The sequence below is a fragment of the Enoplosus armatus genome, chromosome 10 (genome assembly GCF_043641665.1).
Source record: "Enoplosus armatus isolate fEnoArm2 chromosome 10, fEnoArm2.hap1, whole genome shotgun sequence".
Lineage (NCBI taxonomy): Eukaryota > Metazoa > Chordata > Actinopteri > Centrarchiformes > Enoplosidae > Enoplosus > Enoplosus armatus.
The window spans coordinates 8,359,556-8,387,478 of record NC_092189.1 but is presented as its reverse complement, the minus strand read 5'-3'; the positions used below and the strand labels follow the sequence as shown (position 1 = coordinate 8,387,478).

Sequence of the window (27,923 nt, the reverse complement as noted above, 5' to 3'; positions counted from 1 at the left end):
GCACCAAAGTCACAGCATAAAAATAAGTAAAGAATAATGTTTCATAAAACAGCACACAAATACTTTTCAATCTTTTTATTGAATATTAAGGTAAATATTTCACATTAATACAGGCTACATAAAGTAGAGCCACTATACGACATGAAATTTACTCTCATTTTAACCCTTTTTAGTATGTAAACAATTATACATGTATTTACCACTCTAAAAGGTTCTGATTTCTCTTTCTCTTTAGGTAATCATCAACTAGTTCTGGGCCAAGTTTAAATAGCTACTTCATGTTGAGCCCCCTGCAGCCCAAGAACGGTGTATGTGGGTTTAAGTCAAAATCGCTAAACTACGCAGAGAATGGATCCTGTTGAACAGGTGATCGCGTTTGTTTGCATCATCGGGACACTGATAACAGCTCTCGCCAAATTTCCCCTTTCCTTGTTTGAGATAGGCACATCAAAGAATGGCGTCAAGAGAACTTCCAATTCTTCAACCTCTGCTCCGCACTCTCTACTAAAGTTAACATGTTGTACGCTTTTCTTTTTTCGTTTGTCTTAATCGGTCATATTCGTCAGTTGGTATTTCATGTTTGCGCTGTGGGTCATGCTGTGTGCGTTTGATTGCTGTGGACGCGGTCTAGTTGACGTGGTTCAGGTGCACATTGCCCACATGAGGTGCCCAGGTACCAGGCCACACCTGAAGGGAGAGAGGACCGATAAGGAGTATATGTTAGAGCAAATGTAGTCATACATTAAATCAGACTAATGGCAGAAATACAAGCCTGACAGTTTAACTCTAAGCATGTGATTAGACAGCATGGGTATAATGAAAGAGGACATTACCTGCTGTTGTGGGTCAGAGTTATCTGCATTATTTGGGACCACTTTGATAATGGGGCTCCATGCAGGGTCACCAGCGTGCAAACCATTGTACATCGGACCCCCCGGCCCCTCTGCCATGGGAGGATGAGGGGGCAGCATGGTTCCTCCATACATTGACATAGGCATCCCCTGAACAGACAATAACGAGTAATTGGTAAAAGATGTGTACACAAGAGGAACAGGGGTTAAATCATCTACAGAACTATGGCTTTGTGTTACCTTTGGGAAGTCCATGTAGCTGTTGGGCAAATGCTGAGGCTGGTGGTAGTTGTTAGCAGGGTTTGCGATGCCTGTGTCGTCCTGCTCCATGGGCTGGTGCTGAGAGAAGGCCGACTGCTCTGCCTGCAGCTGAGGGTGCATCATGTGGCTGCTCATCAGGGGCTGGGACCAACCAGACATGGCCTCTGTACCGAGACAGGGGTTCAGCATTATTAATGGCTATCAGTTACTTGTGGACAGTAACTGAGATTGAAATATGTGGTTGTGTTTAAGTCAACCTTTTGAGCTCCCGTTGTTTTAATTCTAAAAAAAACAAAACACCATAACAACAAAATCTGCTCTTACCCGAAGCACTGCCGACCCCAAACGACCAAATGCCTCCCTGTCCAACAGATGCTGTGTAGCTGGTGGTGAGGAGAGGTGGGTTGACAGAACCCGTCTGCCTGATCCTGGCCAGCCGCTCTGTGCCGATGGGTGGGGGGACCTTCCGATCCTGCTGCGAGGAGCTGCCTGGCTTAGGCTGGGGAGGAGGGGCCACAGCTGAGGTGGAAAGGGCAGAAGATGACACCGTAGAGGGAGGCGGGACAGGAGATTCACCTGATGGAGAAGAGACAGTTTAGGAAGAAATAGTTAGGGGCAGATCAGATGTACACATTTCAAAGTATTGCTAAAAACATTAATTTGCACAGTGGCTTAAAGTGCTGCTTTACAAACACAACAACAAACAAAGCCAGTAAAAATACCATTCATGAATTTAAAAAGGGTTACAGAAGAAAGAGGCCAATATAAAAAGATCAGTTACAAAACTGCTTTTCTAAAAGACTTAATAGATAATTCAAGGCTGAGAAGTTAAAAGAAAATCACAACAAAAAATGAAGAAGAGTGTGAGCCTAGTACCTGATGTGGATGCACTCCATGGGTGAGGGGAAAAGTGCTGTCTGCTGAACGAGGGTGTGCCATGACCGTGCAGATACACAGGACTGCCAGACATACTGGTAGCATAGCTGGTCAACGCTGTGGGTGCAGACAATTAAAGAGACGGCTCATTAATGAGCACAAGGGAAAGCAAACAGTACCTCATGTTAAGACATGTTTCTACTATGCTACCTTTTCTATAGTAAAGTACAGGATATATATATATACTGCTGCTACCCCCATTTTGATGCTGTTATTTTATTTAGGTTCCTCTTCTTAATCTCAAAGGATTTAACCCAGTTAAATAAACAACAAAATGATTATGTACAAACTAATGTGAAAACGGTCATACCGATGGGGCTGTTGACCATCCTCTGTGAAGCAGAGCGGTAGCCAGGGGCTTTAGAGCTGTCTGGAGGAGGTGGGGGCATCATATTCTCCATCTGGCCCATACTCATGTAGGCTGGTGGGGCCGAGTATGACTGCTCTGGAGGTGACCGAGTTGGCAGATGGCATGCACCCCAAACCTGATTGTTTCCAACCTGCAAGGCAAGCACAGTTGATAGAAACAAAATTATAATTATTGGGTGCATGATTGATCTTATATAACAGCAGAAAAAGGAACCATGACATTTGTACTGTTTAGTTTAATCACTTATAATATTGTTCAACTATTTAACCTCCTTCTGTGTCATTTAAAGTCACTGCCTAAGAAAAGCCAAAAGTAAAACAAGATCTCTGGCTAGAGTTTAAAGGATAAATGTTACTGAAACTCACCTGGCTATTGTTATCAAAGATGCTACTGAAGTTGAAGAGGCCTGCAGGACCAAAGTTGGGGGGTATCTGCTGAGGCTTGCCTGCGCTGGCCACATGCTGCATCTGGGAACCGTTCATCATCCCCAGGTTAGCAGAGACCTGAAGGGAGCCTGCAGCCTGGGCTTGAGCTTGGGTCTGGGCTTGTGGAGGCAAATTTGTGGGCTGGGACGTCTGGTTTTGGTTCTGTTTTGGGGGTTCTTGCTGAGCACTGAAGGGCACAAACACCGATTGTTGCTGCTGCTGTTGTTGCGTCTGTTGCTGCTGCTGCTGCTCAGGAAGGGAATAGTAAGGCCCTGGTGGCTGCATACGATGAGAGACTCTGGGTGCAGGGGCTGAGAAGTGGGGTACAGTGTTGTTGGGGTGTGCAACATTGTGAGAGAGGACAGGAGGAGGTGCTGAGGGGAGGTGGGAGCTGTGCTGTGGGTTGAGGAGGGGTGGTGGTGCTTCTGAGGATGGTACAGAAGAGGGAGGGGGAGGTAACTGCTGTCGAGGCTCTGGCTTGGGAGGTAAAGCCATGGCGGGGGTGGTGAAACCCACAGAGTTGATGCTCTCGCTGACAGAAACAGGCTGGTTCTCTACAGGTAGAGAGGGCTTGTCTTTTCCAGGAGGGGCAACGGAACTGGGCTCTGTTTTAGTTGGCTGGATGGGGGGCTGTGAGATAGGTCCGAGTGGCTGCTGAGGGGCATTAGCGGTAGATGTAGTGGAACTGTGATGCGCAGGAGAACCTGTGCCTCGTACTGCATTGCTGCCACTAGAAGCAGTGGCGGCAATAGACACAGGGATCACTCCAGCAGGCTTGGGGTCAGGGGCGAAGAGCTGTTTTCTGACAGAGGAAGGGGTGGGGATGCTCGGCTGGGGATTGTATGGGGTAGGATTAGGGGTATGAGGCGAGGCCACAGCTGTAGACGTGTTAGGAGCACAGGTGGTGGTCGTGTTGGTGGTCGTGACTGAGGCTCCTGAGCTGGCTGTGTTGCTGTGCTCACTATGGGTCGAGTTGGGTCTGGCCTGGCCTCCAGTGCTGTTGGTTCCTCCATTGTGTTTGGGGGAGCTGTTAGCACTGCCGGGACTCACGGGACGCACAGGGAAGGGTCCCCAGGTGCTGGCGGCGGGAGAGAAGGTGCCACCAAACTGGGCCATAGGTAGGCGAGGGTGTCTGATCTGGTGCATGGTCTGAGCAGCCAGCAGAGCCAGTTGAGGGTGGGCGTACGCCAAGGGCAGAGACACAGGGAAAGGCTGTCTGACGTTTGAAGACAGCCCCTTCCCAATCTTTCCCCCGGCCTGAGAGGAGGATGAAGACGAGGATGAGGAGGGCTGGAACGAGACGCCTGTGGAGGTGACCAACGAGCTCAGGGCCTTTGGCCCAGTGGTTGAACCGCTTGTTGCCCCTGTGGTACTGGGGAAGGAAGCTGAGGTCGTTTTAGAGCCAGGGGCTCTGATGTGATTCCGGGGGATCAGATCTTCAAGCTCTTTGGCTGGATCTTGGATTAGAGCATTGATCAGCTGGACTGCATACCTTGTAGACTCTGTGCCACCTCTGAAACAACAAAGCACACTTTATTCAGACTACGTTCATGTGTTAAAAAGTACAGCGAATCGTTCCCTAACGTTGTAGTGACAGAGAGAAAATGCTGTGCGTGAAAATGTGTACTAGACTATACGGGCCAAAGAGTGCTGATCATTTTATGTACACAGATGATTTGGTTATATTTTCATCCTGTAGTGCTTTTCACCGGTTCTACTGTGTATGGTACTGATACTGTGATGACATCACATTTAATGCCAAAAAGAGTAAAGATAATGAGATGATGAAAAAAATGAAACTTCCTTGAATTCTATTTACATCAAACCCAGTGTTCCCATATTTTAAACCAAGTGTTAGACTGTTGCACTGTAGGACAGGCTCAGTAGGAATGAATGACATCATCCAGAAGGGGCTTACATGCTTAATGCATCCAACTGTTACTATCCAGCTGCAGTGGTGTTTACAGTCCACCAGAGGGCATTGTGTTTACCTTATGGTGATCATCCTCTCCCCATTCTTGTCCTTCTGTTTGTCTACGTCAATGTGAGCTCCTGTCACATCCTGGATGGCTGTGATGTTGCAGCCTCCTCGGCCCATGATCCGAGACACAACAGAGGCTGGCACAGACAGCTTCTTTGATCTTCAAAAGAAGCAGTAAAATTTCATTATTTATGTGTCTATACCGGCAGATCTTAACACTACTGACTGTAATTTATATTAACTGATACCCACAAACCAAACAAGTTCCTTTCAGAATTTTAAGCACCATCTTATAATCATTAAACCATCTCTTATAAATGTGTGCACATTAAGTAAAACGTGGCCATGTGAATCAAAACCACGTGAAAGGTTGCAATGTAAACAGAAAATAAGATGAACTACCGACCTTCTGACCACCTCCTTCCAACCTTCTTCTCTCTTCTGGCCTCTCTTGGGGCTTGTGAGGCTGAGTTTGCTGTTGGGTGAGGTGACGGGAAGAGCCATGGTCTTGAATGGAGAGGGCAAGGAGTTGGAGGTGGAGTCGATCGTGTCCGGGGCTCTGCAACAAAACAGGCAAAGATCAGATTTTATTGGATCACAATAATGAAGATAGGATCTGTTTGTAATGTAGGTTGACACTTGGAAACATTTTGAAATAAGCTAGAGATTACAGTGAGAATGCAAGTCTGTTCATACATAAAAATTGCATTTTAAAACTCAGCTTGTTCTCCCTAGATGAGCAGCTACACACACACACACAGACAGACACACACACAGACAGACAGACAGAGCATGTCTGATGATAAATGTCCTCCGCTTCATCAGGGACTCACTTTTGCGTTGGTTTTGAGATGGAGACTGTGACCTTGTTGTCCACCTTGCCATCAGTCGGCGGCTGAGGAAAGTGTCTCTTCTCTGGGCCACGCAGGAGGGCCAGGGACTGGGCTGCTCCTGAAGGGGGGGCTGAGGAAGAGGAGGAGGAGGAAGAGGAGGAGTAGGAGGAGGCGGAGGAGGTGAGGTCAGGGAGGTAGTTGAGCTCCTGACTCTTGCCGCCGCTGCTGCTGCTCTCACTGGCACAGTCGGTGCTATCCAAGGGGTCAGAATCGCTGTTGCCACCTGTCACTCCCCCACCCCCGCCCCGTGGCTCACCATGGATCTTGTTCTTGTCAGCCTTGTGCTGTGCTAGTGCAACCTAGAGGGAAGACACAAGTACAGGTACTTTTAGTCTGGATAATCACATCTACAAAGCACATTATGAGTCAGCAAAGATAAAGAATAGCGTTGATAAAAGCTGTAGTGCTCACCTGCGGATCCTGTAATATGATGGGTTCGTTGGGCGAAGAGTCCTTGGTCTTGTTCTTTTTGTTCTTGCGATTGGTGCTCGGGGTAGTGGCCACACTTGCTCGCTTCTTACCAAAAGCTGTAGTGAAAGTGGTGGAGGTGGCAGATATACCAATGGTGGTGGTGGTGGTTGCACTTGGAGGCTCAATAGGAACATCAGTTTCTGAGGGGGGAGAAATGGGTACAATTCAGACAGGAACGGTTACCAACCACAACATTCTATTATAATATAACCAAGTATTCAAAAACTACAATTCTACAGTCTACAAACTTAAAACAAAAGTCATAAAAAGTTACCGTCAGCTGAATCCTCCTTCTGCTCCTGCATCTCAGAGAACTCCTCCTTGGTTTTCTGCCCCTCCTCTTCCTCCTGCTTCCTCTTCTGCTCCTCCTTCTTCTTCTTGCGTTTCTCCTTACGCTTCTCACGTTTAGCAGCCAGGGCCTGCTTCTTGCTCTCCTCTCGGGACTGAAAAACACAACAGAGTCATATAATAAAACATGTTTGTCCTCATCCATGCAGTGTATTCAGAATGCTATAACTTCCCAAAGCACAGCCACAGGGTCTGACATTACCTTCTCCAAGTCTAGCTCCTTGAGGAGAATGCTAGCATTCTTGTTGGCCTCGGCTGCCTGCTGGTCTTTGGCTTTGACAATGGTCTCCATGCACTGGTGGCACTTCTTCAACAACTCCTGCAACAACAGGAAACCAACAGCTGGAGTTAAAGCTCTGCTAACATCTTCATCAGTTTCATCTTCAAGTCCAATAGATGTAGCAGACTAATGACAGAAAAGGAAATCAGTTCCTACCTTGTCAGCGATGGTGGCGATATATCTCATGCACTCAATATCTGATGGGAATTGGTTGACTTCCTTCACAAGATACTGCACCACCTTCACATGACCCTAAAATGTTAAGTAAAATGGTTAGTAACCAGAGGCTCGCCAAAGTCTTGTTTTAAACACTGGGGCCCCCCAGGGTTGCATTCTATCCCAATCTTATTTTCAGATTACACAAATGAATTTGTGTATATAGAATAAATGAATATAGAAAATCTCACATTAGTGATGTACGCAGATGACATGGCTTTGGTGGCACTCCTTACCAATGTACAGTCATTAAGCATGCACACTAACCATGTTACAGAACTCGTAAAGTGGTTTGATGACAGTCATCTTTTGTTGAATGTAATCAAATGAAAAGAAATGTGTCTAGATGGCAACAAGAACAACCTGTCAAACCTCCTATTTACACCAATTACGGTTAAGAGCCAGGAGGTGGAGCAAGTGAGCTCCTTTAAGTACTTGGGGATTGTGCTAGACCAATCTCTGACCTTCACAGGTCATGTGGAATGCACTTACAAAGTTTTTTCTCTTCTTTCTTAACCCTAATTCCGTGTCCACCATTGAGTACTTGGTGCTCCGTTAACGTAGCTTTCATTGTGTTTTTACATATATGTGTTTTAATGTACCTTTTTTAACAGTAGATTATTTTCTAGTGTATTTTATAGAGTTGCATGACACACTATCAGGATTTTGGTAAACTCTGCACCTTGCGAAAAGCAGCCATAAGTGGGGTAATCTTGCGGTTGTCGGCTGCATCCACATCAGCACTGGCATGCACCAAGAGCTGGACCACGTCAAAATGACCGCCATTTGCCGCCAGCCAGAGAGGAGTGTTCCCTTTCTTGTTTCGTACATCGATATGGGCACCCCTGCAAAGACAAGAAGAAGTGTTTCTTTAAGGAGTCACACAAAGGCATTGCAGCTAAAAGGGCTGGGTAACATATAAAACATGATGTGAAAAAAGCACAATTTGCAATGAAAACAGCAATATGGGGCTTTATTCTACACAGTCCTACACAGCATCAAACAACTCACCTGCAGGAAAATCAAGGCCTAATTCACTCAACAACAGATGCAACTGATCATCTCATAAGAAAACTAGAACATGGTTCTGTACAGAAACACAAAGAGCACTCACCTGTTGATAAGCAGCTCACAAAACTTGTAGTGGCCCTTGTCGGCAGCAATGGTGAGGGCAGTGTCTCTGGATGAGGGGACAGGGGGAGCGTTGACATCGGCGCCTTTATCCAGCAGCACTCGGCCGACCTCTGCATAACCTCCTGAGGCTGCTTCCATCAGCGGAGTAAGGCCAGTCTGCATGAAGTGAGAAGTCACTTAGCAAGATAGCCAGCTGCATCACCGGCTCAGCCAGTGTAGGCCCAAAATATTTACCAATTAAGTTATTAAGTCCATGTGATCCAGACTCCTCACCTTAGCTCGATGCTCGACGTTGGCTTTGCGATCTAGCAGCAGACTGACGACCTCAGCCCGCCCCTGGAAACAGGCCAGGGTCAGAGCTGTGTTTCTGTTGGTCTCAATCTGGGCGTTGATGTCCGAGCCCATATCTAGCAACAGCTTCACTGCTGGTACATGACCATTCATAGCCGCCAGCATCAGAGGAGAGATTCCCAGCTTACTGCCAGTCCTGGGGAGAAAGTAAATAAATAAATCATTTAGAGACCATAAACCAAAATAAAACATTTAACTGTTAAATGTGCACTAAGAAAAGCACGACATGGATCACTTGGATTTGTCTTGGTTTCAGTTTTCAACATTATCATTTCACTGCAATTTAGCAACTTAGCATATATTTTCACTTTTAGCAGAGCAGCATTTATCAAAGTAGCAGCTGCTATAAAGCCTTGGTTTTGAAGTTACTGCCTTACCGTTTTCTCACTCATTTATAACAGAGGTAATCACTATGCTATTACTTTTGGGTGTGGCTAAAACACAAAAGCAGATTTGTAGAGCAGAGATGTTGTATTTGTTTGGCACCGTTTGGTTTAAAAAGCTTAAGTGTCTCCAAAGTGAAACCTCATTCACTTTCAGGAACTACGAACGTCAAATTCAGATTAAGGAGACAATGAACCTAATATCCGTAGACATGTTTCACTCATGACAAGGGGCCAAATTGAATACTGTGGTTCTTGTTGCTCACCTGGAGTTAATCTCAGCTCCAGCGTTGAGGAGTATCTTGATGATGTTGACGTAACCCCCAGAAGCAGCCAGGCTAAGAGGCGTGTAGTCAGAAACATTGCGGTGTTCCTTATTGGCTCCCCGAAGCAGCAGCAACTCAACCACCTGACCAACACAAGTGAAAGTTAAAGCCAGGGAAACGTCAAACAGGTGTGTCACCATTGTGAAGGTAAACTGAAAGACAATGTGTTTACCTCCTGGCGTCCCCCAGAGCAGGCCAGGGAGAGCGGCGTGTCTTTGGTTCTCTCTGACTGAGCCTCAATGTCACCCCCTTTGTCCAGGAGCACTTCCACCACTCCTACGTGGCCAGCAGTGGCAGCCAGGATCAAAGGAGTAAAACCTGTGGAGAAAAGAGGGAATGCAACGTTTTTTTCATTACTTAACATATGAAACACATTATGAATTCAAATCCAATTCATATCTTCCTATTGTGTGTAATACCATTAGAGGTGCTTTTCATGCCCATTTTATTGTCAAACTTTCATACCTTTTTTGTCCCGGTGCTCAATGTTGGCTCCCCGTGCAATGAGGACAGACACAAGCTCCTCGTGTCCTCCTGCACACGCCAACGTCAGCGCTGTGTCATGGTTACTCTCCGTCTGTGGGGAAAACAATATCTCTTAACAGGGTGGAGGGCTTTCTGTATACATGTACTCACTTGCAATGCCAATCTTAAAGATCAAGCATATTGGCCTTGTGTCTTACGTGTGCATCTATGTCAACAGAAGGGTAGAGGGGCAGGACTGAAGGGGGCGAGGCAATGTTTGCGGGCATCTGTGAGGGTGGCTGGGACAGGGGTGTGGGTGAGGTTGTAGTGTTCAGCATGGGCACACGGCTGCTCACAGCTGCAATAGAGAATAAAGAAAAAAAGTTAAACAGACATACAGATTAGGGATTCAGCGGACACTTGCATCCAATAAGAATCAACTCAAGTCAACTACAAAAAGAATTACACTTACCTGCCATGATGTCATCCAGCGTGTCTGTGAGCGTCTGTGCAGGTGTAGCTACCATGAGCCCATCTGGGGCCTGCTGAGGTATCATTCCTGGGCCTAACCCAGCCAACTGTTGACCCTGCTGCTGCTGGCCCAGCATCTGCTGCCCCACCAGTACCCTCTGCAGCTCTGGGCTGGTGCTTCCCGGGTAGTCTGCAGGATTGTAGTCTGGCAGGGGCTGGATGGGGACGAAGGCAGCCTGAAGAGGCGGAGGTGGAGGCTGGGGTTGGGCCTGTGGCGAGGGGGGCAGAGGAGGCTGCTGTGGAGGCTGAGGCCCATCCCTGTAGAGGATTGTGCCCACTTGAGGAAGCTTGGGATAATCGTCTTCTTCTCCATCTGCCTCTTCCTCCGAACACTCCTCTTCGTCATCGTCTTCCTCTTCCTGAAAATGTATAGAAAACATCTTCAGTCTCTAGGGTAATACACAGTGTTAGACGTCAGTTACTTTGTTTTTTGATTTTTATATTATTATGATGAGAGTTTGACCTCTTCCCCTTCCTCTCCTGGCTGCTCCTCCTGCTCCCCATCTTTGATGGCCTCTTCATCCGTGTCAGAGCTGGTGTGTACAAGGGCACCTGCTGTGGTGGGAAGGGGCCCTGGGGCAGAAGTCGTACTTCCAGGACCCGGGCCTGGGCCCTGGCTTTGTCCGGCCTCCTGCTCCTCCTTTAAACCCTTCGCCTCCATGTACTCTTTGGTGAACTGTTGCTGTGTTTTCAGCTGCAGCTGGCGCTCTACCTTCTGCAGCTCCTTCAAGATTTTCTTCTTCTTCTGCACCTAAGTGGGCAACAGCCACATCCTTATTTGACTAATTTCTGATACGTTGCAATGCAAGCAAAATGACATGTAAGTGCACATTTGCTTGTAAGGTAATATCCATCTTACTTAAAATACTGAAAAGAAGATTCAAAAGGAGTTCAGATCTTAAGGATTATACCTGCTCCTCTCGGCTCTTCTTCAGCTCCTCAATCTTGTCTTTGGTGAGCGGCTCCCCCTGAATGAGCTCTAGTGACTGAAGCTGGGCCTTCTCAATAGCGCTGATTCTCTGGCCCAGCTCATTCAGCTTTCCCTCCGTTTCCTCCACAATGCACTCGAGAGGCTGGCACAAGTGGAAGGGCGGCAGAGGCTCTGCTTCAGGCCCCCGGCCAACTGAGCTGGGAACACCGGGCTGAAGGGCTGCCTGTCTCTGTTTGGATACGCCTGGATTTGAACGAAAGGGATTGAAGAAGTTGAGGTTTAGGATGGGTTAACAATAAAATAAAATGAAACTGGGCTTAGTGAAGTCACACTGAGTGACAGGACTTGTAGCACTGATTACCTTTGCTGGAGACGGGTGGGGGCGTGGCGATATTTGATGGGGCACGGTCTGGCTCCTGAGGGGGCACTACCATGGCGAGAGCTTGGAATGGGACACGAGGAACCTGTTACGGCAGAAGACATGTTAGTCTTTAGCAATCCAAAACAACTGTTCAACTTGCCTCTTACTAAAAACAGACCTATTCCCCAGAAGAACATAAAAAAAATTTGATTTATTGATGTTTTTACCTGAGAGGCATCTTGCGAGGGGGGAGTGAGCTGGGAGAGGTCAGGGGCTGGGACAGACAGGATGTTGTTGGGGTAGTCCAACAGGTAGGACACCACATTGGTGTGGCCGCCCTTAGCAGCTTCTATCAACATGGTTGAACCATCCTACAAAGAAAACATTCGTGGGATCAATGATGTGTTATTATTACACACACGGACAAGCATAAATCTTGTGGTCTGATCTATATCCAGAGTGTGTTCATTACTTTGAGTCTGTGTGTAGGGTCCGCCCCATGTGCCAGCAGCAGCTCCACCACAGCCAGATGTCCTCCAGCACAGGCCAGAGACACCACTGTGTGATCATTATTGGCAGTAGCTCTGTTCACATTAGCACCTGGACAAGAGAAGAAGAAGGGTAAACACACAAACTCACTGTGTGTGAGATATGAGTCATATCATTCCATTTACAAAGGCAAACTCCTTCAGCCAAATTAATTAGGGAGAAATTGTATGTCCAAACAAGTATTCCGTCATTTGGATGGGTAAGCCCATAAAAATGTTTTTTTAAGAAAACTTCAAACAAGTACTGTACTGAGTAACAATTAATTAATCTATTACTAGTGTCTTATCACTTACAAAAGGTAGGTGCATTAGTGCACAATACACTGCATAAAAAAAGGCTTTTCTTTTTATCACTTTCATATTGATCAGCCAAGGGTGTAAATCATTCTAGGATGAAGCATCTTCCAGTCAAAGTGTTGAAATCAATAAAACCTAATCTTCTTTTGATCTCATATAATCACATCATCATTACTTGTTCATCTGTACTAAATTGCCTATTACTAAACAAATTGTATGAATTGGAGAGTTGCTTCACATATCTCTCCTCACAATGTTGCCATATACAAACAATGTAGTCGAAATTGACCAAAACAACATGAAGGGAAACTGGAAATTGCAGAGACATAGACTAGTGAACACACAGAATGGCAAGGAAAAGTCTTGTGCATATTTAAATTCATCGAACTGAATTTACATATCTGCTTAAAATGACCACTTTTAAACATGCATCAACAATCTACATCTACAATCTACAAGAAAGAGACTCAATAACTTGAATTTATGCAAAAACAAATAATGATTTCCAAAAATAGTACATTTAACTTGTCTAATCTGAACAGCTTGTCAATAACACACCTTTGCTGATAAGGAACTGCACTGTACAGAGATGTCCCGCCCTTGCTGCCTTCATCAAGGGTGTCCGTCCCCCTTCAGACTCATGTTCCTGGAAGACAAAAAGGTGAAGATGTGTTTTGTTAAAACTTAGTTTAGTCTAGAAGTTAAACAAGAGAGTTATGAGTTCTATACGTCCAGAAACATTTGACTTAACAAAACAAAACAGACTGAGTCCAATTCGATCAATTAACATTTGCACAAAAAAGACTCATTACGCATCTGTTTTCTAAACCTGTGTAAAACAAAGGGCCAATCATAAGTGACCAAGAGGATTTAGGAGTATGGCCTACCAAGTTGGCTCCAGCCTGCAGCAGCACATCCGCCACATCAGTGTGTCCGTTCTCACACGCGTACGTCAGTGCTGTGTCACCCGTTGCCGTGGTGGCATGAACGTTTGCCCCTGAATGACAAGACCAAAGAGATTAGGATTGTAAGAACAGAGGTATAACCAACACATTTTTTAATGCAGCTAAGCATACTCTTTGTCACTTTGCTCTCCTAGATCTGCAGCTCCAGGCCTCCTTTCCTCTTGCTCACCTGCAGCCAGTAGGTATTTCACCAACTCCAGATGGCCTTCCTGTGCAGCCTCCATTAGAGGCGTGGAGCAGCCCAACTCAATGTCGGCACCAGCCTTGATGAGGAAGTCTGCCACTTCCAAGAAGCCCCCACAGCATGCTAGTGTTAAAGCCGTCTCCTGGGTCTCCTCTGTCTGAGCATTGATGTTAGCACCTGGACAACAGAACAACAACAGTTTGTGATTAGTGACTGATTTGTTTCACAAAGTGCAAAAATACTCATGCTTTAATAAATCAATGCCAATATAATTTCAAAACTTGCACTCTTGATTATCAGATAAACAGACAAATGCAAAGAGTCCTGATCATGGCCAATCATGGCCAATCAAGTGCACACTAGAAACTGGAAAGGCATTTGACATTAAGGTTCCATTTCCCAGATGTAGGAGCAAAGCTTGCGTACCTTGAGCCAGCAGCAGTGCTACCATCTCCTCATGGCCTTCTCTAGCTGCCTCCATCAGAGGGGTGTAGCCCTCATCATTGACCTGGACACAAACAGAAACGGCAGCAGATAAGAAAACACAGGGGCAAGTATGACTCCCTGCAAGATTACTACTGGTGTAAAACTCAGCTTGTCTTTTGAGTCTGTGTTTCTCACAATGGAACATTTCAACCATAGTCGACACGTTTACCTGAAATGTGTGAGTGTAGAGGACACACCACAAAGAATCTGAAGTAATGTCATTTGGCCTGGCATCATGTGATCTAGTCCGCTACCTCACTGCCAGCTGAGTTTATTGAGATTTAAATATCGGCATAATAATGAAATATGACCAAATTGTTTTTCTTTCTTACACTGAAAGAAATGCAAGATTTATTTTTAAAAGATAAACTCTGTAGTTTGTCTCATAAATTACATTAAAATGTCAATAACAAATTGCATTCCCATTTCAGAAACACATTCTTATCGAAAATCTAGTTTCTAGTTACATTTTAAGACTCTGGCTGATATAGCATTCAATACAATATATGCCAATAATAGCTGGGCAGAATGACTTTCAAAGAGTTGGAGGCTGTTCTCTATTGCAGGATGTGTGAAATCAAAAGTTGGTCTGCAGCTACATAATTTATATTTATATACACAGCTCCAAAGATAACTGGGTATTGCATCCTCTCCTGAATTCTATGGTCTTTCTCCGTGTTGGTATTTAGGTGTCTGTCTCTTCACACACCTCCTCCAAGTTGGCTCCTCTCTCTATGAGCAAGGCTGCCAGCTCCACGTGTCCTCCACAGGCTGCAAGGGTAAGGGGTGACTCGAAGGAATCGGCTGGCATGTTGACCTGCGCACCGCTGTCCAACAGCAGCCGTGCCACCTCCACATGGCCGTCCTGGGACAGCGAGACACACAGAGAATGTAGAGATAAGCACCTGAATAAATATATGGGATCACTTTTCAATTAAGCTCATTTACAGTTAGGCTGCAGGAGTCCGAGTCTTGGTTCTTCACAATTCACTTTCAAAAGAGGGTGCTATAATTTGATTATTAAACAATTGCTGATGACTCTTAATGGATCATACTTTTTCTTTCTGTACGGCTACATTCACAATAATGAAAAAAAACAGGCACATCCCTTCAATTATTCCCAATTTCCAATTATTTGAGTGGACTAGCCTACATGAAAACACCATTAAACTCTCAACTAGCGGGTGAGATGGTTGAAATCATGATCATGGGACATAACAGTGTGTTTTTTCCCCACTTAAGTGCTGTCAAAATGCTTCTGAGTGTGGAAGGATGGAAAGAAATTATTGTTGAAAAAGTAAAACTTTTTTTGTCAACTAAATTTTACTTAAACAAATGCATTATTTGTTTGAAACATAAAAAATACAAGTAAATACAAAATAAGTGGCAGTGTAAACTGACCCTGAGAACAAAACATTTAGGTAATGGTTTGGGTCAGATGCTCACCATGCATGCCTCCATTAGTGCTGTGTGCATCTCATCTGTTTTATGTTCCTGGTCTGCTCCAGCCTCCAACAGAAAACGCACCATATCCAAGTGACCTGCATAGGACAAACAAACATTTTCTAACCCTTTTATCTCTGTTAACAAAGTATGAGTAAAGAGCATGTTAATGGCACAGAAGCTAAATAAGGAAATCAACAGGACAGATACTATCATTTGAGTTCTGACCTTTGTAGCAGGCGAGTGTGAGAGCGCTCTCTTTGAACTCATTGGAGTGTGTGTTGATTCCGGCGCCATATTCCAAGAGTACCCTGGCCACCTCGACGTGGCCAGCACTGGCCGCCTCCATTAGAGGTGTGTGTCCGTTCTCGTTGTGGTCCTCAATATTAGCACCCTCTTTCAGCAGCACCTTTACAACATCCACGAAGCCACCAGCACATGCGTACGTCAGAGCTGTGTTGCCTGGAAGACAGTGGCGAGATTAATCTGGCTGCAAAACTCAGTGAGTAAGTGGAATAATGCTAATTGTAGAGAGATGAAGAGGGGTTTTACCCGTGGAGGACTGTGCATTAACATCTGCCCCGTGGACCAGAAGCAGTTTGACTATGTCCACATAACCACCGCTGGCAGCAGCCATAAGTGGTGTTATGTCCCCCTTGATGCCCCGGTCCTCCACATTGGCATGCATAGCCAACAAAACCTAAGGATGAACGATGAAATGGTTCAGAAACGTGGATGGAGGCTTGTTATCAATGGCAAAAACCCATAACAAAACAGTGTACAGATACTACACACTGCAAACATGCAAAATCACGATTATGCCTTTCACATACCTGTGCGAGTTCATAGTAGCCAGCCGAGCAGGCGAGACACAACAGGCTCTCCCCTTCCTCTGTGTGTTCATTGACGCTCCGTCCCTCATCCAGTAATTTGCGCACAGCGTTGACATCCCCATCTGAGCACGCCTCCGCTAAACTACGGCTGAAAATAACCAGACTGCTACAATTACTGCCACTGTGACAGGTGAGCACACATACGCCTCACAATTATGCAATCACTTCTAAGGAGCAAACACACACACATACGTGCATACATACTGTGTTGTGCAACTCAGATTCAAGAGAAAAAGAGAATGATTTTATTAGGGTATATTAATTTATCTATTACTACATGGAACTGTGTACAAGATAAACTGGCATATGCCAGTGTCAGTATGGGCAAGATACATACTTGTCGGCTTGGCCGGCGTTGAGTGTGTTTTCAGCTCTCATACGGGTCAGGGCTGCTGCAGCTTCGTCCAGGGCACAACTCACAGATGATGTCAGTCGCCGTAGCACCTCAGGGTCTGCAAAAGCTTTACCATCGGCAGTGGACAGTTTACCGATGCCTGCCAAACACCAAAAGGGCAGAGGTGCGTAGGGCAAGGCAAACCACAGGGGAGCACAACCACACCAGACCAGATGAAGAAGCAAGTCCAGTCCAGTCAATCCAATCCAGGGTTAGTAGCAGCATACACAAAGAGGAAGAAGAAGAAAAAAAAAAAACACACACACACAGACACAGAAAACACACACAAGCATTTGTTAATATGGCTTAATATCTTTTTTTCACTACTTTCAATACACCATCTATGATTCTCAATTTCTACAATTTTGCCAATGACTGGGTCAAATGTAAGGTTTATTTCTCTATTTTCACTGGGTAACTATGGGAAAGTCCAGGTAAGGACAGATCTGTGACCAGAACTAGAATGAACAGAGTGAGGGAGGTAATGTTAGTTCTATATGCTAGCAGACATAGGTTCAGGCTGTTAATGCTAAGAAGAGAAAAAGGTCTCATCCCATGTGAATTATAGATGGGTAAGAGGCAGTGAATGTGAGAGAAACAGAAACTGGAGATGGTGGTTAGCAAGAGAGAAAAGCACAGCTGGGAGAAAAACAAAATGCCATATGAGAGCAAAATGTGTTTGTGGATGTGTGTTTGTCATGAGAAAAAAAAAAAAAAGAAAAGCCAAAGAGGGGAACAAGAGGGAAGAGCAAGCAGGAGGAAAAAACTGCTTTTGCTAATGACCTATACTGAAAGATCTCTTTCAGAAGACAGAACAAGGACCGTTTCCCAACCAGTGAAACCATTCAAGTGTTTGTGTTGAGTGTGGTAACATACGTTTTAAGGGCATGTGTAAAAATGAAGCAAGAGCCAAGAGAGAAGAAGAAAAGTGTCGGCTTTGAACTTTTCGGCCTCAGCCTCAACCCATCCATTAACCAGGCAGAAGTGAGCTCCAGTCCTTGTGGTCCCTCCTGTGTTTCCACCACTAGGCCTGCGACTCAAGCTAAACTTAGTATGGCTCTCAGACCAGGATTTCGCAATAGTCCCAGAGGCAGAGGGAAACAAGAGGTCGAGGAAGTTGATCATTAATGTTATACTGTATCATGTTAATCTCGGAGGATAAGAGACGTTCACTGAACCAAAACAGACTGAACATACATCAGGGTTTGACGCACTGTAAATATCTCAGCTGAAAACAAAGAAACCAACTGAGGGTGATCACTTTTTCTAACCTTTATTTGGAAGGCCTATTTGGACATTTCTGAAACAATAACCGTTTCTAAAGCTGTGAATCACACTTCAAAACAAAAATAACTGCTCTCCACCTATTTAGGTTTAACTCTTTCTTACATGAGCAAAGTGGACATTGAGCTCTCACAGAGGCTGTGACTTTGGTACAAGCAGATATTTTTGTTGTGTTTCAACGGAAACAAGTTACTGGCTAGCCACTGAGCTGTCTTCACCCACTGTACCACCAACACACTACGCAATCGGAACAAACATTTTTAGCAGAGTTGCTAATTAAAATTTCAGCCAATGTTTGTTTGAGAACAGCAAACGCAGAATTGCAAGCAAGTCAACATTAAAACTCATTGAATTTCTGAACAAAAAAAAAAAAACTTTCTGGTGTAGCAAATGGCTCACTTGGCAGGAATAAAGTTGACATTAGGCCTGTCATGATAACTACTTTTCTTGGACGATATATTGTCCCAGAAAAAAATTGCGACAAATATTATTTTGCCACTTTTCATTGCCAATGTTTTTAAACAAAGTTGACATACCGGCTCATTCATTTAGACTTGTTCTTCCAAACTTTCTGGCTAGAATTATGCAGTCCTCAGGAAAAATACCTACTAGCCTCGAGTAGCACGTTAACTTCAATTCACCTAGTTCACTGTCTGTGTGCTGACTGAGCCCCGCCCACAGTGAAACTCCGACACAGAGAGCGGAAATGAAAGCAAAACATGTCTCAAACATGTTTATTCAGCTTAGGCACTGCGCCCAAGTCTTATAATGGTAGGGAAAACCCTGCTGTATAATGTTGGTGAAATTCTTAGACATTCTTGGTGACGTTCGTAAACAAACACGCATCTAAACACAACGGGCAGTATCAAGGTCAGACAAAATGATTGAGGTCATGTCCATATATCGCATATTAAGCTGATAATGTAATTAGCGTGTCAAGCCTAGTTGACTTTTTATCAACAACATACTAGCAGCCGGTTTGTATGCTAGCTGGTTTCAGCTTTTTTAAATGGCCACAATGGCCTATTATAGCAAAAAGGTGTTAGGATGCATGGAATCAGGTCCAAATCCAGGATGAAAGGGATGTACAGTGTGTTTACCCATAAGCACCTGCCGCAGCACTGCTCCCCCCGAAACTCTGACATGTTTACACAGACAACACGATCTTCGATCTAGTTGTGCTAAAATAAAAAAGTGTCAGGGCAGGTGTATATATATACCAAATGCTCACTCAGAACATACAACTAGCCTTCACACTAAGCTGGCAGCACTGAGACATTTACATGCATATTGTAGCGCAATCATTGTTAACAACTAGATTAAGGAGGTAGTTTTCTACACAACTTGACATCTAATGAATTAACATGATGTTTGATATTCAGGTTAATGTCCAGAAAGAAACACCACTTTGCATCCAGTTCATTCCATGACCTTTCTGATGAATGAACAAACTTAAAAACAAATTAAATCAGACTAACATGAATACTCCAATAATTGAGACATAATGTGTAAATTGCGTTATGATTACTTCAATATCAACCTCATCTTGTCTGAGATAAAGCTTTAAATTACTTAACCCAACAGCTTCTAAAATCACTAAGGCACTAAGATGGTTTCCTTTCCCACACAAATCATTTACTTTAAGAAAAGGGCTCATATGTAAGCTTCTAGTAGTGTCTGACAATGTTTTCGCATTCTCCAGCGCACGAGTGTCTCAAAACTATCTACCATTTCAGGGAGAACATGTTGCATTCTGGGTAAGATGTAGCAATGTTAGAGCTGGTGAGCCTTGGCTAATGAGTTACTGCAGTTTCTGGCGCTTATTATAATCAGTAGAGCTTCTTTTCACACTGATGTAAAATGTATGTACAGGAATTAGTCTGAAAGCGCTGTTTACCGCGTGTTTAGTTGCCAGTGAAGGAAACACAAGATCACGTATTGATAACGTACCCTTTTCAGCTATATTATATATTTTTATAGCTATTGTATATTTTTATTATACATTTCATTTTACAGTATTTTATTTTCCCTTAAATTGTAGTTTTAAAACGCATTTGTATCCAACTGAGTACAGAACACTGAAGTACTTTGAGTTTGCAAGGTCTTATATAAATAAACCTGCCCTGCGTTGTAAATTCAAGTGTCGCTGCTGCATGGTGTCTTGTCACTGTAGCCTGAGAGAAGCCATTTAAAAGCTGCGAATACTGGAGTTTGACAGTGTTTTGGGAGCTTGGCAGAGGAGCAACCTGTGACTGCCAAGATATGGCAAAAGGTAGGAATTACTGACATTGTAAGGGATTGACCTTTCTACAAGTGGCTGCATCATGACAGCGGGCCCACATAATTTCATTTCCCAACATATAGCAACACAGGATCCCCAAACAGAAAATGTTAGTTAGCTCTAAAAGTGAGATTATTACTGTCACAAATTTTATGTGCTTTCAAATATACCCCCCGAAGTGCACTGTTTGTACCCTTGAGGCCTTACAAACATGTACAATGTACAACATTATTAGTTTTTAAACCCATTGAAAGTATTTTTTTATGTTATCAAATGCTTATTTTTTGTGATCATGGTGTTTGTGTGTTAGGGGGTTACAAGTAGAAGCATTGGGGTAGGGAGAGCCTGTCTATTGGTATATCACTTCCCTGGCTGTTGTTCAGAACTTGATGCCAATTTCTGTCACACTTTTCATCTCTTTTCCAACATGCTGCCTATTGGCACTCGTTTTAAGCCCATTTTCACACCTATGCACACCTGACCAGTCCCTGCAGAAAGCAACATGACCACTGGATTGTTACAAAAGTTACCAAAAATCGGGCCAGGGAGACCTCCGCATATTCAGCCTTCTGAAAGAAACTTTTCATCACTTTCAGACATAATTCTTAAAAGGAGCATGTTAGTCTAAACGTGCACATCAACCAAGCAATTGATCCATAGATACAGACGTCCCTTGGTTTAAGCTTGCAGGGCAATAACAACAGACTAAAAACTTTCATGTTTTGGCATTAAAAATCGGAAAAGGTCATTATAAGCTAAAACAATGACCGTTATATACACTGGGGCACTTTATTAGATACACCTGTACAATCTAAAACAATTCAATACAACTGTTATGCCATAAAGTCCACTTTTATGATGCCTACAATGTTCAGGTTTTTTGACACATAGGGGTTAATTCAATTATATGTTGTAGTATTGAGGTCATAGTTAATGATGGTGTTGTATTATATTGAGAAGTGTTTCTAATATTCTGGCCTTCCTCAAAAAAACACCTTTAAATATAATGTAGTCCAGTGCAACACCATCTTTAACTATGACCTCAGTAATAAACGTATAATTGAATTTACACTTTTAACGTCAACAATAACTCAACAGTTAACAATAACTTTGTAAAAGGTCAGATTTATGGCAGAGCTGTTGTATTGAATTGCAATAGATTGTGCAGGTGTATATTGAGTGTAATAGACAACTCCGCTCTGAGGAAGGCTTGTGCTATCTTCAATGATCATTATGTCCATTTTCAGATTTAAGTTTTTTATAGTTCATGTTGATTAGGTTTTGCACACATTTTTTCTCATCACACTACAGCTTTACTAACTAGAGAATAGAAGATATTAGCCCAAGGTCAACCAAGTATGGTTAGCAGTATCAGTTGCTTTCATTAATAATCCATGTATGCCTTGTTTTACATCTTGCATTTGCTGTATTTTGGTCTTCTGGGCATTAATAGTCTCTTTACAACACTTACAACAGGCTTTATAAAGGCAATTTGTAAGTGACATTATTCAAAGAATTGTCAGATCACAATATCGACTATCTGCTGATATTTAATATATATATATATAGAAAAATTCCAGCTGCACAGTGCACACGTAGCCTAACCTTGGCCTAGATTAAAACTAGAAAACCAGCTTTAATTTGAAGGTATATACATCCACATCAGATTAACAATGTGGGAATTGTTCATACATAATCCCCAGATTTTAGGGGTCTAAAATGTACTGTAAATTAAAATACACTCATACAAAGTCATCATATTAAACATATTTGGTTTCAAATCATTTGCAATTAGTCAATTACCAAGTCTACAACCCACAAACATCACCAGACGCTTGGCATCTTCCTGTTGATGGTCTTGACAGGCCTGATATTTGGCTACTTTGTTCACGCAAGGAATGAAGGAGAGGCTGTCCAAATCTCCCTGCCACAACCATCACAAGCGACACTCGTCTCTCTGCTAATACTATGCAAAACACTACAGGACACCTCACAAATCATTGTAAGAAAACATTAAACGTATTATTATTATCATCATCATTACGTTTATTATACTATCTGTAACAGATCTTAAGCAAACAGATAATGCAAATTGTCATCTCTTCTGTACCGACTAGTCAGGGAGAAAGGGGAATAGAATGAGATTAGCCATTAGCCGTTCAACACAGGCTCTCTGCATGCTGTGGAGGCTCAAGCGCGTTGCAGCGTTAATCTGCCTGGTAATGTTCATAAGCCCAAACGAGGCCAGGACACCCAGCTCTAATGAATTAATCTACACAGACCTTCTTACACCTAGATTACAAGTTCTTATCAAACTAATTTACCCAAATCACTTTCAAACTATGCGTTGATATGACACTTGCAGAACCGGCAGGTTCTCTTTACTGCCATTTTAGCCTTAGGCCTTAAACAAAACTAAGACCTCAACTTTTGTTGGGAATTGAAAGGGATAGAGGGAAAAGGTGAGGCATAAAGATGTAGTTTTATTTTTTTTTCACTTTAAGTTACTATGTTAGAGCACAAATTCAGACTGGTTGGAGCAAAATAGGTGTGGCCACTGAGGTACTGGTCAAGTACGGATGAGCAAGTGTCAAGTCTTAAGCATAATTACAAAGCAGTCGTACCTGCAGCTTCCAGCAGAGCTTCAAGTCGGGCCTGTGTCTCTGGATCAACAGTCCTCAAATCTACTCCATCTGTGGCGCTGGACAAAAGCAACTCTGACGCTGTCTTCATGATGGGGTTATCCAGGTCCTCCTGGTCCAAGATGAATGACTCCACCTGGAAGAAGTACAGAGAGGAGGGTAAAAGAGGAATAATTTGCACTTTGACAGCTGTTTTCATGTTAATCCCTGGTCAACAACTGTATTTTACATTACGTCTAGAGCTTGACCAGTATTTGTGAAATAGTACACAAAGAATAACTCATGAGAAAGTGTATTATTATTATTTGTATTATGTTGCTTCTTCATAAATCACTTATTGTTTCTATTATTCTGTATAGAAGTGGCCACAGACACCCAAATACACCACCTATAAAAAGACCAGGCACGCTTGTTTATTTACTGTTTCTTTCAACAGAGGGAAAGCAAAAAGGAGCACAGGGATCAGAGAGTCAAAGCACAGGAAGTGGAATTATAACTCCTGCACACATGGAGAGATTCAGCTGAGAGTCAGCTGCCCAAGTAGAGCACCGCAGTCTCATACCTGAGCTTTGGCCCTGTTGGCTGGTTGTAATACAGTCTGTATTACAAACATTATATTCTTCCAAAACACCCCAAGTGAGTCAACATAATTAACAAAACTAAGAGTAAAACGTACGTGAAATTATTTTTCATCTGATCACAATTAAAAACAGAGGCCTGTTTTTCTCTATTTTAACAATACTGATGTAAAACAATATAAACACATCAGAAAACAATTATTAATGTAAACAAACACCACAAGCCATAAAAAATCTTAAATCTAACTTGTTTATATTTAGTCATTTTCAGACTAACAGCTGGTTCGATTCCTGCGTTTCAAATTTGAGAGGTATTTGAGTCACACATTGTATCTTCAGAATAACTTACTAGTTGTACCACAGGTAGTTGTGGAAACTACTCATGACATATTTTGGTACACAGGTGGAATGAATCTCAAAACTAGCCTCATCTAGTAGTCTGTACAGACGGCAATTTAAAACTACACATTAAAAGATCTTAAGTAAAAAAACACTTGTCTACCAAACATTGTACTGTCTTATGAAATGTTTAAGTCAATCATTTACCCTGTATAGTAGATCAGCTGTATACATTAGCTATACTGAAAATGACAAATATGACAATCATTACAACTAACTTGGGCAAACAGCCTACCTATGACTTTAGAACAAATTACTGGCATTCAACATTTTGCAAAACAACCTTTGACAAAAGTAACAATCTCTGTCTGTGTCCATCCATAAGCTGCAGCAGGCTTTCTGGGCCTGGCCCAGAGTGCAAATGTTGGGAGAGAGTCAGCATTCAGCAATGTGGAGGAATTCAGCTATACGATGGGAACGCAGAGCACAACAACCCATGGGGGATGTAGTTCTACGACAGCCTTTATAAATCAACAATGGACATCAGTCTTCACTATTAATGAACTACAGTTCCCAGAGTGTTGGTATCCAGAGAGCTGCAAAGGCCTAGAATGGCATCTGCTTAATCCTGGGGCTCAGATTTTAGCTACTGCCCAGAGCAGCGAGTTCTCCACTGGAGTAAAACACCACAACAAACACTCCCTTTCAGGCTCATATAGTAGGCTGGGCAAGTGAAGAAACACGGAGGCCATACATTTGCAATTTGATTCAATTAAACTGCCCGAGATGTAATAGTCAAACTTGCCATTTTCTCCTTCTGCTACTACACAGCTGATGCTCAGACAGAAACGGTAAGGCTATATTGACATTGGTATCAGCTGACATCCTTACTTGTCCAACTGTCATGGCTGTAGTATGTTTCAGACAGATACCCCTTTGGTCAGATATCACTAAAGTATAATATAGAGACAGCTCAACAGGTAATGTGCATTGCTCAGTGGTGCCAGTTCCACCCAGACCCAACTCCTTGATGACAGTGTTTCTGGCAGTAAATACCGCATCACCTTTTAGATGACAATTAATATTTTGTTATCATGAAAACGTCATTAAACTGAGACCTTTGATAGGTTTTTGCAAATCATATAGTTACCATCTAGCAGTCTGACAAGATCCATTCCTGTGTCTGCTGCAGTCATACGATATAACTCAATTACATGACAATAGTATGGCTGATAGTCTTAATATCTTTAAGCTGGCAGCTCACATTAGACAAGACGTGCAATAAAAATAGTTTTGTTATGACATGGCATTTAGTACGTCTGACAAGTAACCTTTTGATTATTTTGTCAAAATCCCCTATGAGGTGGTTTTGACACATTGTCATCTGGGAAAGTGATTTTTGGGTGGCATATCAAATTTGCGCCGTGGAGACAAATATTTTGTATAATCTATGCATCCATCAGAGCTAAAGTATGTTTAGCTGAGGAGGAGATGCCTTTACACCTGTCCCCGTGTGCGAGTGCCAGCACATGGAAAGTTGGACACTTCTCAACATGAACTCTAGCTGCTCTCAATTGTGACAACGCAAATCAAGTTGACAAAGTGGTGGTAGCTATCTGACCAACATAGACTAAAAGATGAAAAAACCCAGCTGGTTTATTTGACAACACCGATTGTCGAAAATTCCAGTTGTTCCGCGAGGAAAAGCATGATTTAAACGCATCGAAAAGTTAGCTCAGGGACGATCGAACTTAATTTACATGATTTGGAAAAGTGACGTAATTGCACCACGGCTACGAAATGGCAGATAGTTAGCTGGCCGTGTACGTCCGTGGGTTTACGGGCATCTTCCATTTGCTGTGGCTGGAAAGCTGTTGGAAGAGCTGCAAACTTGTGATGGGTGTTGCGAGACGACAGCACCGAACGAGGCCGTCTTCGCTTCCACCCGAGCTAGGCCGTGGTCACAGCCTGCGCTGCATAAATAAAACATTTCAGCCGCTTAGCGTGAACAACTGCTTGTGTCTCACCAAACATTATCGACATCACGACACTCCATAAGCATCTGAACTGGCAAGATGTGTTATTCGATTAAAGTGCTGGTTTATTTTACGTAATTTCAGCGGCCTGGGAGGGGGTGGTTGCCAAATGCGAGCTAATTCGCTAGCTAGCAGCCAGCTCGCGCTAGGAGAGGAATGTTGCCTAGCTCTCTGGTTAGGCTTAGCTAACTAGCTTAGCTTAGCGTAGCTACCTCTGAAACCTCGTCTTCGTCGCTGCCGGATCCTGGACCCGAGGAGAGGACGGCCGCGGCCGCTAGTTTGAAATCCAGTCTTTCTGCTGCAGGGCCGCCTGGTTCGCCGTACAAACGTACTTTCTTTCCACCTACACCAATCCCAATGCCCCCTAGTCCGACTCCTCCTGGTGTCGCTCCTACCCCCATCCCTGCCACTGGGGAGCGAGGAGTCACCGAGTCAATCTCGTCCTCGAAGCCGTCCGTCAGCATTGCCGTCCCGGCTACTGCATCCTGCATACTTATGTTCACGATACGTGTGTTAGCGAGCTAGTTGTTGACTTAAACGTCCGTCCAGGCTCTTTCTTTTAGGATATTTGCGTGATTTTACTTCAGGGAATCCAGAAACTCTCCCGAAGCGAGGGTTGAGGAGGATCTCTTTCCCCCAGCCATTAACTTTCTAACAACCTAACCCGATACGCACTGTTTCTCAGAAAGACCGCCTCTGTAGGAAATCCTAATAACCCTATTGGTTTAGCAGGGAAAAGCTCTGTTTTCAATTGGTCAAAGTTAATGCTTGTCAAACACTAGACCGCAACGTCATGTTAGGTTTACCAATATCACGAGGCTGTAGAACGAACGTCAAGACATGACATGGTAGGCCAACTTAACTGGTAGCTAGCTTTACTAGTTCATGTAAACTCTTATTGGGAAATCACATGAATAGAAGGACTACAGTGAGAGTATTTTGGTACGTGTTGTAAATTTTAACCACTCATTTAATGTGATTTATTTAAATTATAATGAATATCAGTGTATACTGAGCCTCACAAATTACATTTACTGATATTTATTACTTTAATGTGTTAGTGAGTATGAATAAGATTAAAATTAGAGGAAATAATGGGAGATCTTTTTTTAGAGTCAATGATATGAGACAAAACACACCTGCACACAGAAAAATGAGAAAAAAAACAAGATGACCACTGGATCATAATTACACTTATTTAAAATTAGCTGCCTACATATGTCAGTAGATTGCTGCAAACAAGTAACACACAATCCCATGATATAACCCAACCTATTGCTTAGGTAACTTGGGGATCAAAACACAGATGAGTTTCACCAGTGACTTCACCCACAAAAATCAACCACTGAGGCATAAGCACTTCCTTGAAGTGGCTCTCCGGTGCTCACAAGTATTCACACATTTAAAAGTCTTAACCTGGACCCCGCTGAATGTTTGGTTTGAACTTTGCAGAATTACCCCTGACTTCAGGCACCTGTCCATCATGAACCAAGACAACCAATTGGTCTTGAGTAAGACCTGCCTCACTAGAATGCCTTTACTCTTTATATATTATTAGTACTCCTCCTAGGATGTGGGTGATGTATCTTGAAAATGAATATGCAACTGAATTCTGTGAGACTTAAAACACAGGATAACAACACAAAAAATGATGTCTCATGCTTTTTGCAGTAAACTGTATCAAACTGACACAATGTTTGATTATCTATATAATTATCATGTGTGACCATCCATGTTCTTTTTCAGCATTGTGTGCTTCATATTCATACATGGACCAGTATTGGAAGACTTATTTGGATCCTTAACATAAGTAATAAGCAGCAATATTGTAGGATAGAAACACTCTGTAAGAACTCCTGCACTTGAAAGTTTGCTAATGTAAAAGTAAACCTTAAATTTACCTATTAATCAAAAATAAATGTACTGTAAAATGTGAAATTAATGATTAATTAATAAGGACCAAGCAGTATTTTAATATTGTAGATGATCCAGGCAGTGCCAATTCTAACTATATACTCTTATATATAGTTTAATATGCA

General features: G+C 43.2%; 1 protein-coding gene across 1 annotated transcript; it reads right to left on the bottom strand.

Annotated features, from left to right (window-relative positions):
• Positions 1-83: 83 nt before the first annotated feature.
• On the bottom strand, positions 84-26,519 carry ankhd1 (ankyrin repeat and KH domain containing 1). Its single transcript, XM_070913195.1, has 39 exons — positions 26,097-26,519; positions 22,914-23,067; positions 16,668-16,824; positions 16,271-16,418; positions 15,990-16,137; positions 15,666-15,899; positions 15,441-15,535; positions 14,704-14,859; positions 13,935-14,016; positions 13,494-13,685; positions 13,247-13,356; positions 12,918-13,005; positions 11,987-12,114; positions 11,742-11,885; positions 11,515-11,617; positions 11,134-11,396; positions 10,686-10,973; positions 10,164-10,581; positions 9,910-10,049; positions 9,692-9,803; positions 9,399-9,544; positions 9,167-9,309; positions 8,440-8,653; positions 8,147-8,322; positions 7,715-7,877; positions 6,973-7,068; positions 6,739-6,855; positions 6,463-6,631; positions 6,129-6,328; positions 5,658-6,016; positions 5,231-5,383; positions 4,835-4,984; positions 2,784-4,356; positions 2,359-2,548; positions 1,989-2,105; positions 1,437-1,631; positions 1,092-1,276; positions 834-1,001; positions 84-687 (listed from the first exon to the last, which is right to left on the bottom strand). Exons 1-39 carry the CDS (start codon positions 26,373-26,375, stop codon positions 628-630), a joined length of 8,013 nt encoding a protein of 2,670 aa, XP_070769296.1. The 5' UTR covers positions 26,376-26,519; the 3' UTR covers positions 84-627.
• Between the last annotated feature and the right edge of the window lie 1,404 nt (positions 26,520-27,923).

Coding starts and splice junctions, on each gene's coding strand:
- ankhd1 (XM_070913195.1), bottom strand. CDS start 26,375: ATGCAGGATGCAGTAGCCGGGACGGCAATGCTGACGGACGGCTTCGAG. Junction 9,804..9,909: donor CTGTTGACATAGATGCACAC/GTAAGACACAAG, acceptor TTTTCCCCACAG/ACGGAGAGTAACCATGACAC. Junction 6,856..6,972: donor TCGCCACCATCGCTGACAAG/GTAGGAACTGAT, acceptor CTGTTGTTGCAG/GAGTTGTTGAAGAAGTGCCA.